This window comes from Diabrotica virgifera, chromosome 7, assembly GCF_917563875.1.
Source record: "Diabrotica virgifera virgifera chromosome 7, PGI_DIABVI_V3a".
Lineage (NCBI taxonomy): Eukaryota > Metazoa > Arthropoda > Insecta > Coleoptera > Chrysomelidae > Diabrotica > Diabrotica virgifera.
In genome coordinates this window covers 250,120,285-250,139,406 of record NC_065449.1, presented here as the reverse complement: position 1 = coordinate 250,139,406, position 19,122 = coordinate 250,120,285, and the positions used below count along the sequence as shown (strand labels likewise).

Sequence of the window (19,122 nt, the reverse complement as noted above, 5' to 3'; positions counted from 1 at the left end):
GGAAAAGTCGTTAACAACACAAGTTTAGTTTAATAATGTTTTGATAGTATGATGATTTTAAAAACCAACAATGATGTATATTTCTCGCGGTAAGAGGTAACGGATAGTCATGTGATGAGCGATGCAGCGGTGTAAACGGGAGTTAACCAGCCGTCTGGACGCTGACGGTGACGGACTGGCGGGTAGAGATGGAAAATACCGCTACTTTCTGGTATTAGGTGACGGCGTTCCGTGACTCAGCTGTAATAGGTGACGGTATTATATTATTTTTGTCACCTATTACCTGACAGCAGGAGACTGCTATCCCCTCCCCAGCCCTTCGGTATTATGGGTCCTGTCTGAGTATTTCAGCATTATTTATACAAATACCAAAATAATAATAAATACATTTGATATTTTATCATTAATAAAAATGTAATTTTCAATCTGCTTTCAATCAGCTTTTAATAGGTAAACTAATTTAATACCTTATTCTAACCATAAATTGTGGCCGGTAAAATTGATATTTTATAATCAATATAGTTTTATTTTTCAGTAAAAAGTATCCTTTTATAGTCTCTATACTCTTAAAAATAGTTAGGTAGTTTTAGCGTGATTGGCCGTAAAGACAGACAGGAAGAAACCACTTCATCTTAATAATAGTATAGATCAATATTACAACTACTATGACAAATACCCATGAATACGGTGACAGAAAAGGGTGACAGCGAGACAGCGTCCTAATACCTCACCGAGTATGGATATGGTGACAGAAAAGAGTGACAGCGCCCTAATACCAAGTCGCTTCCACATCGAATATATCGTATCGTATTACGTCTAGCCTTAGCAGCCTAGCCAGAACGATACGCGTATTCGTATTGTCTATACCTAGTGACGGGTGACGCGTTACCTCTGGCCGTGACAGATACAATATTGCTCCGACAAAAGCGATATTCGACGACGGCAGACGGAGACGGTTACAGAAATATTAGGGATATTGCCGTAACGTATTACCTTTGTCACGAATACCTGGTGGTAATAGGGTGACTTATCCTAATACGATATATAACGCCCATCTCTACTGGCGGGACGATCGCAGCGCGGCTGCGGTGCTGGTGCCTGCGGGGCGCTTGAGTACTAAGCTGGAAGCAGAGAGTAGCCTAGAAGCTGTCTGCTAGTTTATTAGTAGTTCCTAGTGTTCCTAGTGTTTGTGTCCGGTCCGTCATGAGCACAGTAGCTAATGCGTGATCGCAGCTTGTATCATACCAAAGTGTTTCAGCTAATTGCATAGTTGCGATATTTTTGTTAAGTGTGAGTTGTTTGTGATATTTGGTATACCGTTGGTGTTGGAAAATGGATCGTTTCTTAGTTAAAAAGAGAAGAATAAGTTATCAAGAGGAACAAGATGTTGAGGAACACCCATGTGTGGGTGTAAAAACCATGCATTGAACTTAAGCATATCCAAATGTAATAAGGTCCAACACGTAAGAAATGCTCTAGGATCCATCAAAGAAGTAACAAGCTTTTTCAACTCATCAGGAAAAAGAAATTCAGTTTTGAAAAAGGTGTTGGGACATCAGATGAGAGGCTATTGTGAGACGCGTTGGGTAGAGCGTCACGAGGCTGTTTTAGAATTCACAGAAGACATGCCTAAAATTGCGGAAGCTCTCAAATGCATATCACAGTGGAGGGACAGCACAGTGGAGTCTAAATGTACCACAGGACTACAGTGTCTACTACCAGTCACTACACGTATCATCCTAAATCATTTCTATCTGCTAGAGTAGAGAGTTGAAAATAGCTGAGTTTATTTGTCAATTTCAAGGTTATTTTTTTGTAAACGCAGTGTGAACAGAGTAAAAAAATGTGTTTTAAAACGTCAATTTTCAAAACTCAAAAAAGGGTATTCCATACCCCCAAACCCCCCGGTATTGGGCCCATGTTGACAAGGTTACGCCCCCCCCTCAAGAAATCTCTGGATCCGCCCCTGCTATGAATGCTAGAATGAGCTTTCCCCCCGAATCAATGCTTCTTTCTATTATATTTCTAATGATGTAAATGTTATCGTTTGTCTGTCTTTCTGGTCTAAACGCTAATTGTTCTTCTCCCAGTTCTTTTTCTACCTCTTGTCTTAGCCTCTTCTCTACTATTTTCGTGTATATTTTAAAACATACCGATGATAAACATATTGCTCTATAATTTTCGCAGTTGACGTGTTCTCCCTTTTTGTATATTGGCACTATAAGGTTACTTTGCCAGTCTTTTGTGATTTGCTGCTTTTACCGTGCCTCTTTGTATATTTTCAACAACCAGTTTATCCCTTCTTCTTCCATGTACTTGACCATTTCCGGGTCTATGTCATCATCCCCTCCAGCTTTACCTATTTTTACGTTTGATACTTCATGTATTACTTCTTCTCTACTTATTTGCTCTAATTCTTTGTTCTCGTTATCTTGATATGTTTCATTTCTATCATCTATTGTTTCATCTAAATTTTTTTTCATAGTATTCTTTCCATACTTTAGCTATCTGTTCTGGATTTGTTTGGATTTGGTTTGTTGTATCCCTTGCGGCTGTTATTTCTTTATGTTTTCCTTTCTTCATATGTCTGATTGTTGTCCAGAAGCCTCTATTGTTGGTTACATAATTTTCCTGTAATTCTTCTCCAAACTCTTCCCACGTCTTTGTTTTTGCTTGTCTTATGGTGTTTTTCGCTAATCGTCTCAGCCTTTTGTATTCTTCTTTATCTTCTTCCAGCTCGGTTTCAATGTATTTTTTCCATGCTATTTTCTTTTTCTTCACTGCTGTTTTAACTTCATTGTTCCACCATCTCGTTCTTTTATGGTGTTTGTTATGTTTTCTGATTCCACATATTTCTGTTGCTGTAGACTTTATGACTATATACTTTGAAGGCGTTCCATCTTTCCTCCATCAACAGCGAACATATAATGGGAAAAGCTAAAGAAGAATGTAAAAAATATGTAAATTGTGTAAAAAATATGTAATTTGGTAAAATTGTGTACAATTTTACTAATATTGTTAATTATGAATTTACCTGCTCTTATCTCTCGTGGATCAGAGTCATTAAAAGGTGGTTCCATTGCTGAAGAACTCTCCATAGATGGAGCCCAATCTGTAAGCTCATCATCGCCTTCGTGGCCCTCTCCCCCACTCCAGCTGATACTACTTTCGCTGGCTATTTCACAATTTTCATCATAACTTTGTATTTCCATGGAATTGGTCTAGAAAAACAAACATCATAATGTACTAATTGAAGAATCACTTTACAAGAAATCATCTTATACAGAGTGATTGATTAGTAGGGTAAAGCTCAATAGCTCCGCTATAGCAATAGATAGCAATAAAAGTTAATATCAAAAATTTTAGCTACCTTTGAGCTTCACATTACAAAATTAGTTGAATGTTACAGGGTGTTCGATAACACCCTATATTTTATTTTAAACTCGAACTCCTGTTAACTTCTCCATCACAAAAATATAAAGGTTTGTTATGTTATACACGGTATTTACAAAGTTATAACCAATTTTATATGAAAATCGTAACAAGTTCAACTCCCTGTATAAATAAACATAAGCAAAACAACAATGGTTTATTAATGCCATATTTTTTAACGTATTGTCAAAATTTTCAAGAATGGTTGATATTGCTAATTTTCTTTATATCAAATACAGGGTGAGTCAAAACGCAAATACATTATTTTCTCAGTAATTTTAAATGGAACACCCTATATTTTATATCACTATTGAAAAGTACCATTACCGTACTTTAATTTTTAGATAACATTCCCTATGTCTAAATTTATTAGTTTTCGAGATATTTTCATTTTTCAATGGACCAGTAGCGTGGCCACCCAAATCACCAGAATTTAATAAACTGGACTGATTTTTTTGGGGTTACGTTAATAATGAAGTTTATAAAATACCTCCAACAACAAGGGATGAGATGAAAAATAGAATACAAAGTGTATTTCGATGTGTTAATTTACAAATGCTCCGTAGAGTAAGTAGCTCATTCAATGATCGTTTTTAGGCGTACATAAAGGTGCTAGGAGATAATTTTGAACACCTTATGTAATTAAATATTAAAAATATTTTATTAAAAGTAGCTTCTAATTTTTTCAAACATGTTTTATTGCAAAATGTATTACTGATAAATTATGTTTCGTTCTTTATTTGTTACATTGTTACATTTACATACAAAAGTAGTGTTTAATTGTCTTCACAAAATATTGTATTTTGTGTTTGTGTGTTTTTTTGTAAAATTTATTACTAATTTTCTTTGTTTATTTGTTGCATTTACATAAAAAGATAGTTTTTAATTGTTTCAAAAAGGTTGCATGTAGTGGTTGTGTTTTTGTTTGTAAAATGTATTACTAATAAATTATTTTTATTTCTTTATTTACTACAGTGTTACATTGATTACCGGATTGATAATCGGTAATCTTCAATTGTAAATTCAGTCCTGGCTTACTTAAAATTTAGATAAATTTAAACACCTAAAATAATTTTCTCTGAAAAATGAAAATATCTCGAAAACTAATAAATTTGGGCATAGGGAATGTTATATAAAAATTAAAGTACGTTAATGTTACTTTTCAATAATGATATAAAATATAGGGTGTTCCATTTAACATTACTGAGAAAATAATGTACTTGCGTTTTGACTCACCCTGTATTTGATATGAAGAAAATTAGCAATATCAATAATTCTTAAAAATTTTGACAATAAATAAAAAAATATGGCATTAATAAACCATTGTTGTTTTGCTTATTTTTATTTATACAGGGAGTTGAACTTGTTACGATTTTCATATAAAATTGGTTATAACTTTGTAAATACATTCCGTCAAAATAACTGTCAAAGTCGTGTTCGTTTTTTGGAGTTCGTCCCAAAGAATTATTAATTTTGGCAGTTTTTTGGTACATTCCGGCCTTGTTTCCACGTGCAGAGTTTTATCAATAGTTTCTGTTTTGTGGTACTTTGCGGAAAACTAGAGTTTTGAAGACAGATTTGCTGTACAGAAAATGTCACGTAACGGGGGCGGTCCTGGTCCGCCCTCGGTTAATTTAAATACTAATATTCAAATAATTAATAATGATAATCAAATTAATGTTTCTTCAATGGATACAGTATCCTCAGGTTTCGAAAAATATGACTTTGATAATAAATATCAACCAACGGATGCAGGTCCGTATCAGGTATTTTTGGAACATACCGATAAGAATCTTGGTCGTCTTTTTCCTATCAGAATTGGCTTTTATTTACAACAAGTAATTGAATTTAGAAATGATGTTATTGATATTCATTCTGTAGGTTTAAAACGTGTTAAGGTAATTTTTAGAACATACAAAATCGCTAATTTATTAATTAATCACGAAATACTAACAAAAAATAAGTTGATTGCTTATATTCCAAAATTTTTCACGCATAAACGAGGCATAATACGTGGCGTTGATACCTTTTTTACTGAAGAATACTTGAAAAAAGCAATTAATTCCATAGTTCCAGTGGCGGAAGTGCGAAGAATGAAACGAAAAATTATAAACCCTGAAACCAAACAAGAAGAATTTGTCAATAGACAATTGGTAGTAATAAATTTTAAAGGTAATAAAATTCCGTCCTTTATTAATATAAATATGGTTAATTTCCCTGTAGAACCATACATCCATCCAGTTGTCCAATGTGGAAAATGTTTACGTTACGGACACAATATCGTTCAATGTAAAGGCAAATCTCGTTGTTCTCGATGTGCAAATGAGCATTCTTCCGCTGAATGTAATTCCGAGTTGCAAATGTGCGTTCACTGTAAATCTTCTGATCATCCTTCAATTTCAAGAGATTGCCCAATGTACAAAAAACAACACGACATAAAAAAAGTAATGGCTTTCGAAAATAAAAGTTTTAAGGATGCCGAATTATCGATTAACAATCCAGCTTATGCCAAAATTAATACCAACAATAGGTTTGATATATTAAATAATCTTGAAAATTTTCCCGATTTAGCACCAGCAAACAAAACAATTTATTATGCTCCTTTAAATAAACCAAAATCAAATTCAACCGCATTAGAATCAAAAACAATTAAAAGGCGAAGAACTGACACTTCTTCTCAGATTCCAAGCACTAGTAATTCAGATTTAGAAAATTCCCATCAAAAAAGACAAATTTCTCTTCCTCCATATACACCCGCTCCACAACAGAATAATTTCATGTTTTGTCGAGATAAACTTATCTCACAGATATATTCATTAATTACAAATATAATTAATAATCAAGGAAAATTTGAATTAAATAAAATCAGGGACAATATCATTACAATATTCGATAATAATGAAGATAATTTAGAATCCATTCTCACAGATAGTGAAAATGGCTACTAAAAATATTACAGAAAAACTAACTATATTACAATGGAATTGTAGATCCATTTATAGTAACAAAGGCAGTCTGATGCATCATATTAACAACTACCATACAGATATAATAGTTCTATCAGAAATATGGCTCACATCCGGTTATCATTTTAGATTTAACGGATATAACTTTATCAATAAATGTCGTGAAGATGGTTACGGTGGCGTAGGTATTTTCATCAGACAGGGAATAGATTACCAAGAATCCGAAATTAATAATAATTTCGATGACAGTATAGAAGCATGCGCAGTTTTTTTGAACAAAATTAATCTCTCATTAGTATCAATCTATAGATCATCAGATGTTAGAATAGAAATAAATGACTGGATCAACCTATTCCTTCAGTTTAATATTGCAAAAACTATTTTTCTGGGAGATTTTAATGCTCACCACGGTATGTGGGGGCCAATTGCAGACGACAGAAATGGTAGAATATTAGTGGAGGCCATGGATTATTGTGAAATAATTACATTGAATGACGGAACACCAACAAGAATATCCCCAACTAGTAATCATTCAGCCGTTGACTTAACTCTAACATCTCCCCTTTTAGCCGACCGTATAGCTTGGTCAGTAGATTCAGATTCATTAGGTTCAGATCACTACCCAATCAATATAGAAATTCAAATCAATCCCTCCTCGTTTGTCATCAACCCATCAACAAAATGGAATGACTCTCGTGCTGACTGGTCTGTTTTTGGAAATCTTTTTGAATTAGAAATTAGTAAGCTCAATAATTTAGATAGGAATTTAACTTCGGTAGACAAAATCGAATTTTTCCTCAATGCAATCACGGTCGCAGCATCGAAATCTATGCCTATTAAGAAATCTTTCACACCTTCTGTACCAAGACCTTATTGGTGGGATGAGGAATGTTCTGCGATTGTTAAAAAACGAAAAGAAGCTCTCAGCGAGTTTAAAAAACAAGGTAATTTTATCAATTATCTACAATATCAAGACATTTCTGCTAATGTCAAACGTACGTTCAAACTTAAACAAAAAAACAGTTGGAAAATGTTTTTGAATAAATTAAATAAAAACACTCCTCTGACTGAGATATGGAACACTGTAAGATCTATTTGCAATAAACACCATCAAAAAAGAAAACCACAATTAGACGAAAGCCTTATTCAAAAAGTTCTTGATACATTGGCTCCTTCATCTGCTGCAGGTCCAATTTTTAACGACAACATTAATCAATTTCACTTCCATCAAGACTCAGACACCTTCTCAAAAAATTTTAGCTTTTCAGAATTAGAATTAGCCTTAAAAAAATCAAAAAATACTGCACCTGGACTTGACGGGTTTACTTATACGATAATAAATAAATTGCCTGAAAGTGGTAAACTTCTTCTCTTAGAAATTTTTAATGATTGGTGGTTGAAACAAAAGTATTCAGATAGTCTTAAAAATATAATTGTGTGTCTTCTAGCGAAACCTAAGAAACCACCTGACTTACCTTCGTCCTACCGACCTATTTCATTGTTATCGTGTATTACAAAAACTTTCGAAAGGCTTATAAAATTTAGACTCGAACGTTTTGCCGAAAACAGATCAATTTTACCAAAAAATCAGTATGGATTTCGTAGAGGTATAGGCACAATAGTGTCTATCAAAAAATAATTACATGTTGTGTCTTTTTGTGGACCTTAAAGGGGCTTATGATGTGGTAGATTTGGAAATATTATATTCAAAAATGGTAACGTTTGGCATCAATAAAAGAGTCTCTATAAATATTTTAAATTTGTTTGCTAATAGAAAAGTATTTTTGCGAGATAGTCATAACGTTTTACATGGTCCAAGAGTACTTTACAACGGGCTTCCGCAAGGCTCTATTTTAAGTCCCCTTTTGTTTAACTTATACACTGCAGACTTGCATGATTTGATGAGCGATGGCATACAAATTATTCAATACGCGGACGATTTATGCATTTATGTCACCCATAATACCTACGATCGCTGCATGATAGACTTAAGACGTACTTTTGACAGGTTACAAAACTGGTTCGACGATATGGGTTTTAGTGTTTCACCAGAAAAGACAGCTGTGATGTGATTCACAAGGCACAGATATCAGTTAGTCGATAATTTCTCTATAGGTAAATACACTATTCCTATCGTAAAAGAATATAAATATTTAGGTATAATTATAGATAGTAAACTTCTATGGACCAGTCACATTAAGTATGTCAAACAAAGATGTGAAAAGGGGATTAATCTTCTGCGCTTCCTCTCCAAACAGAGCTGGGGCGCGGATCAACAAATTTCCTTAATGTTCTACAAGTCTTATATTCGCTCGATTTTGGATTATGGGTGTACTCTCTATGGTTCTACCTCCAATACCAACCAACTTACCCTTGATAGAATACAATATAGAGCTCTGAAAATATGTTTGGGAGCAATGGCATCTTCACCAAATCATGCCATTCTGGCAGAGTCTCAAGAACTTCCTCTTAGTTTTCGAAGACAGTTTTTAGCAAATAAAAGTCTATTAAAATATAGATGTTACAACAGTGATTTGATCGCAAAAATTAACTTTCTTGTAATTGAGAATTTGACAAATCATTATTGGAAAAAGAAAAACTCTCCTCCTTTGGCAGATGCATTTATTGATACAAACTTATTTCAAAATGATATTGTTAAACTTAATAAAATACCATTGTATGCACACAGTTTCGATTCTATAATTGACAAACCTATCACCATATTCCCTCGGTATTCAGATTGTAATATCTTAAACCAAGCCATGATAAAATCCATTGTAAATGGTCTCGGGTCGAACTTAACTAAAATATATACAGATGGGTCAAAAACGAAGCTAAACACAGGTTCGGCATTTTTTGTTTCAAACATAAATCATATTGAAAAGTACAGAATCTCAAATTATTGTTCCATTTTTACCGCCGAGTCCTTTGCTATTGAAAAGGCACTAAAATGGTGTGCAACTCAAACATGCACGAATGTGGCAATAATTTCAGACTCAAAATCAGCATTACAAGCTATTAGCGGTCACCCAATAAACCAATTCCGAAATGCCTTAATTTTGAACATTAAAAAATTAATTATGGATCTTAAACAAAATAATGTAACTGTTTCGTTTATTTGGACGAAAGGACATTGCGGAGTCGAAGGTAATGAAATTGCGGATACAGCCGCAAAAAGTAGTCACAGTTGCCACCATATGGACAAAGTATTTAATTTAAAAGATTTGAATAATGCTCTCCAACCTAATATCAGAAGGAAATGGGAAACTGATTACAAAAGAATTGCAAATAAATCTACAAACCCTTATTTCAGAATTCACCCTACACTTCCAAAAGACATTCCTCATTTCACCTTTAATTATAATAGAGCACAAATGTCAGTATTGACTCGTTTAAAATTGAATCATGCTCGCTTTCCATCTCACTTATATAAAATTGGAATACTTAACTCTCCTGTCTGTAGTTGTGACAATGTATCCATTGGTGATCTAAATCATATATTTCTAGAATGTTCTCTGAACTCTCAATCTTCTTCAATTCTGTATCAAGAACTAATTCATCACGAGTGTCCATTGCCACTAAATATTACAGCTCTCCTTTCTTCCCCAGATAAAGCGGTACTAGATTCCATCATTAATTTTATCAGAAATTCAAAAATAGCGGTATAATTTAGAAATAGACAATATGAAATCATTTAATGTAATTAAGAATTTACATGTTTTGTGGCAAATAGATTTTGTCTGATGCCAGGATCTCTCTCACACACACACACACAACTTTGTAAATACCCTGTATAACATTACACACCTTTATATTTTTGTGATGGAGAAGTTAACAGGATTTCGAATATAAAATAAAATATAGGGTGTTCCATTTAAAAAAACATAAGTTAGGTCTGCCACTGTGTTATCGAACACCCTGTAACAATCTAACTAATTTTGTAATGTGAAGCTCAAAGGTGGCTAAAATTTTGGTTATTAACTTTTATTGCTATCTATTACTGTAACGGAGCTATTGAGCTTTACCCTACTAATCAATCATCCTGTATACCTCTATAGTTATATAGATCAGTTATAAATAAAAGACTTACCAGAAGGTTGGGTTGGTAACAGAACTTTTCTATCTTGTCAACTAAGCTCTGGTGAAGTGGTTTAATTTTTGTACTGTGTCTAAGAGATTTTCCATTGTCAACAATTTCCAATCTTTGTGGTCTCTTTCTCTTTCCGCATGGTGGCATAGGCGCTTCGTCTATGCTCATCCTCTTAAACTTTCGTTTCCTTCTTATATTGGGTCTTGCTGGAGAATGTTCATTAACAGAGTCACTTTCTAGACAATGGCTTACACCTAGAAGACCAAAATGCGCTATTAACATATTATACTATCAAAAAATTACTTCACACCATTTTCAACTGGAATATCTGAAGGAAGTCAATAAAAGAAGTGGTACCATCTCCTAAGTATCGAAATTTTTACTGCGTCATGTTTTTTTATTAACATTTAAGCAAAAAGCAAGTTTTTTCATTCATTTCAACATTGTAAAAAAACCTTTTTTGAAAAAATTTTTTTTAAAATACTCTTTAAAATAAGGTTTTCTACATTAAAAAATTTTTATAAATAAAAATTGAAAATTAAAGCCAAAAAAAGAAAAAAAGACCAAAAAAAGAGAAAAAAAAAATAAAAAAAAAGACAAATTAAAAATATAATAAAAAAAATATACAAAAAAAATAAACAGGGTGGTTCATCTTATTCGCCTCGGTCTCTGTACGGAAAACCACTTGATATTAAAAAAAATTTCACAGAAATATACAGGGTCTTTAATACTACAATCTAAAAATAATGTGAATTATACAGGGTGCTCCAAAAAAGAGTGGTATATCAAAGTTATATTTTTTCTTATGGAATGCCCTATATCTGATGACATTATTGAATTGACCTTAAAAAATAAGCTATACTTTCATAAGGGTTCCCTATACCTAAATACAGGGTGTTTTGATTTATTTCGATTTTTATAAAAATGGAAGGTTTTAGAAAAAAATAAATATCTACGAATCTAAGAATCAGTTACAAATTCTTTCTTGGATCTTAATAATAGACTATTTATTATATTTAAACAGATGCTTATTGCAACAAAATTTCTTAAAGGTTGGTCAAAATATGAGATTGTTCTATTAACAAATTCAGGCTGTAATAACTTACTTATTTTAAATGGAACTCTGTATCTTACTAGTCCATTGCGTAGAAAATTAACTTAGCTTTCAATTTGTGTTAGGGTTTCCTATACTAATCTTTTTACAGGGTGGTCAAAATTTTAGATTGTTGGATTAACAAATTCAAGCTGTAATAACTTACTTATTTTAAATGAAACACCCTGTATCTTACTAGTCTATCGTGTAGAAAATTTAATTAGCTTTCAATTCTTATTAGGATTTCCTATACCTATCTCCCTTCATTTTTTAAATATTTAAAGGTTTTCTAATTTGTAAGCTTTAAAAATTAGAATTAAGTACCTATGGCGTGGTTATGTACAACACATCACCAACACCGGCAATATACTTAAATATCTTAGTCAAGATACTTTCATAAATAAAATTCACATTTTTATCATTTAATCACACAGAGTGTTCTTATTTTAAATGACATACTAGATATTCTATTCTTTGTAATGGAAGATATTTAAAATCTCTTCAATTCCATGTAAACATTCTCAATACACATGTTATTCTGTAAATATAAATTCCCATGTTATTCTGTAAATACCCATTTTTACATATTTTTGTACAATAGGCTCGTTTTCGTCATAGTAGCCATTGCATTTAATTGTTTGTAATTGCGATTCAAAGATTCAAACAAAAAGTGGTGTTCTTAAATTTACTTAATAACCGTCGGTTTAAGATATTATGGAAAATACTTATACGAAATGAAATATAATAATTTAAATATCTTCCAGAATACGGCATCTAATATAGGGTATGCAGTTTAATATAAACACTATTCAATGTCACATGTAGGCCAAAATCAACTAAAATAATACAACACTCTGTGTGATTACATGATAACAAATGAAAATTGTATTAATGACAGTATCTTGTCCAAGTATATTGCCGGTGTTGGTGATGTGTTGTACATAACCACGACATGGGTACTTAATTCTAATTTTTAAAGCTTACAAATTAGGAAATCTTTAAATATTTAAAAAATGAAGGGAGATAGGTATAGGAAACTCTAATAAAAATTGAAAGCTAATTAAATTTTTTACGCGATAGACTAGTAAGATACAGGGTGTTCCATTTAAAATAAGTAAGTTATTACAGCTTGAATTTGTTAATAGAACAATCTAATATTTTGACCACCCTGTAAAAAGATAGGTATAGGAAACTCTAATACAAATTGAAAGCTAAGTAAATTTTCTACGCGATAGACTAGTAAGATACAGGGTGTTCCGTTTAAAATAAGTAAGTTATTACAGTTTAAATTTGTTAATGGCACAATCTCATATTTTGACCACCCTGTAAGAAACTTTGTTACAATAAGCATCTGTTTAAGTATGCTATATAGTCTATTATTAAGATCCAAGAAAGAATTTGTTACTAATTCTTAGATTCGTAGATATTTATTTTTTTCTAAAACTTTACATTTTTATAAAAATCGAAATAAATCAAAACATCCTGTATTTAGGTATAGGGAGCCCTTATGAAAGTATAGCTTATTTTTTAAGTTCAACTTTTAAGAAAAAATATAACTTCGATATACCACTCTTTTTTGGAGCACCCTAGTATAATTCACATTATTTTTAGATTGTAGTATTAATGGCCCTGTATATTTATGTGAAGAATTTTTTTGAAGATATTCTTCTTTAGCGGCTAATCGATTGAGGGTAAAATTTGATTGATCCCCGCGCATGCGCACACAGACAGTATGGTATTAGTTGTTATACGGGCTCTGATTGGGTGTTGAAATTTTGCAATGATCTGTCAATAATTGTTCAATATGGAGGTTATCGGTAAACAAAAATATTGTATCCATGGTGTGCAAGTACTTGGAAGGGAAACGAGGAATGACCGTGCGCGAGTCGCGGAGAAATATTGCAACTATCTTAAATAATTCATATTGTCAATTGAAATTGTCAAATTGACGTATATTTCATACCTTCTGTCATTGAAGAAGAAAAATTATATATTGCTCCACAATATCGATATGATATGCAATTATTATATAAAGGTAAATTTAATTAATTGTATTTTGCTTGCAGTACTGCATTTTAATAACTAATTTTATTTACACGTTTGCATAATATAACCTGCATCTTATTTTTCTTCTTATTATTTTTTTGGACTATGGCCTTGACAATTATCCAGTAACCAGGACTAATATAATTTGCCAATATAATTAAAAGTGCGAATAAAAGTACAGAGCGTAGAAATAGGGGTCGCTTTGCCGAACTTGCACGGTCCCAATAATATTAGTTTTTATTGATGTGTGGACAGAAATAAAATCAAATTTATAATTATAGTGACTTTTTAAATAGTTTTGAAAAGCCGCAGGTACGTAATTCTAAATGTTTCAGTTGGAAAAACCTAATAGTTTCAATACCTATCTATTTGGAAAAAGTAAACAAAATAATGTAGTTACCTTTTAGTAGGCAATGCTGTAATTTACATAATCTGATTACGAACAAACTTTCTACAAATCTTCATCTCATATATCGTTTTCTTACTCTATATTTTGTTGTATTTTATTTCGACAAAAATCAAACTAATAATTTTATTAAATTCATATAAATTTATGGTGTAAACGTTTAGTTTGTGTAGATTCCCACATGACGTACACGTGAATGTGGTGCAGTTTGAAATGCCGTCAACTTTCGTACGACGCGGTAGACGTGAAGTGGGTTCGAGCCCCAAGCAAGTTATTATTTTTTTATTTTTTTTACAGATTTTTTGATTGTAAGTATATTATTATATAATTTTTGAAGATATTCTTCTTTTTTGAAAGTGGTAGATAAGAAAGTTAGTTTGATTTTTAAATAAAATAAGTACAAATAACCTTTTAAGTATATTTACTTCGTTTAAATTACCTATTATATAATAGAAGAATATCTTCTTACGTGCGTACAAAGTACAAACACATTCTTTTTTTAAAATATCAAGTGGTTTTCCGTACAGACACCGAAGCGAATAAGATGAACCACCCTGAATATATGGACGGCGTTATGCATAACTCGACCAAGAGCCAAATCATAGTTTTGAGATAAATGGCTTCAAAGTTTTCCGTTTCTTAAAAATACATTTATTAATAAATTTTCATGAAATTGTAACAAAAGAATGATCACCTACAACTCTTTTTGATTGCAAAATTTCAATATAATCGCACCTACCATATTTTAGAAAAACAATAAAATGGCACTTGGTCTACTTACGCTTTAAATATATGTTGGGAAGTTTAGTTGTTATACATTACTAGACCAACTACCATTTATGTCGTTTGGTCTATTAATGCAAAACAAAAAACTGCGATAGGCCTATTGTAATCACTAATATTAAACTAGTATTTTTTTAATTTCTTATGTTAAACATATATTGCGGCAACATAATTCAAAAATCATTGAATGACGATACCATTCAGTAGCGTTAATTCTAATGAAGTTAAAATTATATCAATAAAAAAATTGAAGCAGACAGAAATTTTAAACAGAGAGAAACTAAAGAAAACCAGTTTAAATAAAAAAAATCATTTTTAATCTACACATTGGAAAGAATCATCACAAAAAATACTAAGAAAAATGTCCAGTGTGTTAGATTTCTCTTTATGGTTATCTATTGAAAAATCAAGTTTACCACTAAATCCTCCAATGGCTTCTTCAACATTATTTTTTACTCAACAATATACTACTAGATCTATATACTGGTTTTGCATCCAATGGTATAAATTGGCTGCAAGCATATCTTATTTTGTTTTATTTTATGCTTTTTCTACTGATTCCAACTGCAAATCTTTTTCTTTTCTCAAAATCAGTAGTTTATCATTATCCACACAATGTTTTATTTTACTTTCTAAATGATCACACACATTACAAGTATCTTTCTTAAGTTTTTTTCCTGCGAAGATTGAATTTTGTCCAAAAAATGTGTTTATATAAAGAAACACTCATTGGATTTTTCACTTCTTACCAAACAGCTTCATTTAGCATAACTAGACCAAAGACCAATAATAATGGCGCTTAGTCTACTCTTGCAAAACTAAGAATGGCAGTTAAGCATATAGTCTTGTTACGCAAAACAAAAAATCCTTCATAGACAGAATGTCGCTTGGTTTAAATTTGTTTTTATTAGCGACTGTTAACGTGACAATAACAGGGATTTTTTCCAAGATAGTCTTAGCTATTTGCCACCCGAATTCGTTGCAATCTCGATTTTAAAGAAATGGCGCTTGGTCGAGTTATGCATAACGCCATCCATATACAAAAAATATTTACATCTAAAACAATGTATTTTTTTAGATACTAGTATGTTAGTTTGTTATGTACATATATTTAGAGTTAGAAATATAGAAAACATTCCTCTGATTGAAAAAAGAATTGTTTGTTTTTAAAATAAAATGTCTAGCTAATTGGCTCGGCCAAGGCCATCAAATTCACACAAAAAAAGAAGCATTTTTCAATTGTTTACTATTATTAAAATAAACAATAAAAATATTTAAAACTCATTTTACAATGTGAGTTCTTATTTAGTTACTATACAGTGATGAAAGTGCTAATAACCGGCAACATAACGCAAAAGATGGAAAACATATTAAGTTGTGAGATAAAAAGAAATGAAACTAGTAGAGGTGGGAAGTTTAGCGATAAAAACTTATAAATTTACTTTCTATTTATTATTTCCCACCTTCAAATATATCGGACGAGTTTGGCAACTGCCAATATGATAGTGGCAGTTTTAGGTGACATACTCCTCTGATACGTCTAAAGGTGGGAAACAATAAATAGAATGTAAATTTATGTTTTTATAGCTAAATTTCCCAACTCTACCAGTTTCATTTCTTTTTATCTCACAACTTAATATGTTTTTCATCTTTTGTTTTATTTTGCTGGTTATTAACACACTCATCTGTATATGAAAAATATGGGCCTGATCAGTCAAGTAGTTTTTAAACAACTCTACTTGTTTATCCCATTTGAGAGAAAAAGGTCATTTTAAAACAGAGGGTAAAGCTGAACGAAAAAGAGCAGGTGAAACATCTATAAGCCGTTAGGTGGATCATTAACAAAACAGTGATCACACTAGAAATTCAAGAGGCTGAACAGAGCGTAGAACAGAGAACAATAGAAAGAAATGATAAAACTTTGATGGTATCACCACATCCCTATAATGCTGGGGCCACTGTAGCCCCAGCATAAGAGATTAAGGACTGAGGAAGAGATTACTTGTTATATATTTTCAAATACACTCACGTGCAAAAAAATTGATCAACTTAAAAATTTGGTCAATTTGATGTCACGAATTTCCTAAACCCGTTGTATGATTTAAGTGATTTTTTTACCATGTTATAGCCTTATTCATTAACAATATTGCTGTAATCATATTGTTGTTAGACAGGTAGACTGTCATGTATACTGGGTGTACGAATCAAACTGTGTTTTTTCTCAAAGTTCACATCACCCTGTGGACTATTCTAGCATTTATAAAATACTGAAATTAAAACCCAACTATAGCCTAAGGTCTTCTTAACATTCCGTTTTTAGATTCATTGTCTTACGTTGGATAATAAAAAAAATTAGGTCCTTTAACAACTGGCCATGTTCGTCATCAGTACAGGTTGTTTTTAAATAAGTGCAACAAACTTTACGGGGTAATTTTACATGAGAAAATAAGGACAGTTTGCTTTATAATCATATGTCTGCAAACGCTTCGTTTCTGAGTTATGGGATGTTCATTTTTTTTACAAAGTGACGATTTATTTATTGCTTTAAAACCAGTTGAGATATGCAAATCAAATTTGGTGGGTGTTAAGACGTAGTTATTGCACATTTTTTGACATACAATTAAGAATTTAATATTCACCATTGGTGTGCAAACGGGTATTATGACCGATCATATTACCCGTATGCACGCCAATGGTGAATATTAAATTCTTAATTGTATGTCAAAAAATGTGCAATAACTTTGTCTTAAAACCCACCAAATTTGATTTGCATATCTCAACTGGTTTTAAAGCAATAAATAAATCGTCAGTTTGTAAAAAAAAAGAATGTGTGTGTACTTTGTACGCACAAAAGAAGATATTCTTCTATTATAGGTAATTTAAACGAAGTAAATATACTTAAAAGGTTATTTGTACTTATTTTATTTAAAAATCAAATTAACTTTCTTATCTACCACTTTCAAAAAAGAAGAATATCTTCAAAAATTATATAATAATATATTACTTACAATCATAAAATCTATAAAAAAAAATAAAAAAATAATAACTTGCTTGGGGCTCGAACTCACTTCACTTCTACCGCGCTGTACGAAAGCTGACGGCATGACGCGGCATTTCAAACTAGACCACATACGCATGTACGTCATATGGGAATATACACAAACTAAACGTTTACACCATAAATTTATATGAATATAATAAAATCATTAGTTTGATTTTTGTCGAAATAAAATACAACAAAGTATAGTGTAAGAAAACAATATATGAGATAAAGATTTTTAGAAAGTTTGTTCGTAGTCAGATTATGTAAATTAAAGCATTGCCTACTAATAGGTAACTACATTATTTTGTTTACATTTTCCTAATAGATAGGTATTGAAACTATTAGGTATTTCCAACTGAAACATTTAAAATTACGTACCTGCGGCTTTTCAAAACTATTTAAAAACTCACTATAATTATAAATTTTATTTTATTTCTGTCCACACATCAATAAAAACTAATATTATACAATATTTTTGTTTACCATAATCTCCATATTGAACAATTATTGACAGATCATTTCAAAATTTCAACACCCAATCAGAGCCCGTATAACCACTAATACCATACTGTCGGTGTGCGCATGCGCGTGGTAAATCAAATTTTACCCTCAATAGATTCGCCGCTAAAGAAGAATATCTTCAAAAATTGAACATCCCGTATCTCAGAAACGAAGCGTTTGCGGACATATGATTATAAAGCAAACTGTCCTTATTTTTTCATGTAAAATTACCCCTTAAAGTTTGTCGCACTTATCTAGAAACACCCTGTATTGATGACGAACATGGCCAGTAGTTAAAGGACCTAACTTTTTTATTATCCAACATAAGGGAATGAATCTAAAAACAGAATGTTAAGAAGACCTGAAGCTATAGTTGGGTTTTAATTTCAGTATTTTATAAATGCTAGAATAGTCCACAGTGTGATGCGAACTTTGAGAAAAAACACAGTTTGATTCGTACACCTAGTATACAATGACAGTTTACCTATCTAACAACAATATTATTACAGCAATATTGTTAATGAATAAGGCTATAACATGGTAAAAAAATCACTTAAATTGGACAACATGTTTAGGAAATTCGATCATCAAAAATGACCAAATTTTTAAGTGGATCAATTTTTTTGCACCCGAGTGTATTATAATTTTAAATAGATTTCTATTTAACCCAGAGACTAAATGAAAAATGAGTCAATTTCTATGATCAAAGTTCTATGTACTTGATTCAATAAATAATACCTATAGACAATAGACTTCTAAAAA

At 31.6% G+C, this 19,122-nt stretch overlaps 1 protein-coding gene across 2 annotated transcripts in view; it reads right to left on the bottom strand.

Moving 5' to 3' along the window:
- The window catches only part of LOC126888420 (G patch domain-containing protein 2), a 33,067-nt gene that overhangs the window by 13,328 nt on the left and 617 nt on the right, over nucleotides 1–19,122 (bottom strand). For both annotated transcript variants that reach the window (XM_050656672.1, XM_050656671.1), the window contains 2 exons: nucleotides 10,489–10,742; nucleotides 3,035–3,221 (listed from right to left, as the gene is read on the bottom strand). In XM_050656672.1, coding sequence (XP_050512629.1) covers nucleotides 3,035–3,221; nucleotides 10,489–10,742 — 441 coding nt within the window. The remainder of the gene's footprint in view (nucleotides 1–3,034; nucleotides 3,222–10,488; nucleotides 10,743–19,122) is intronic.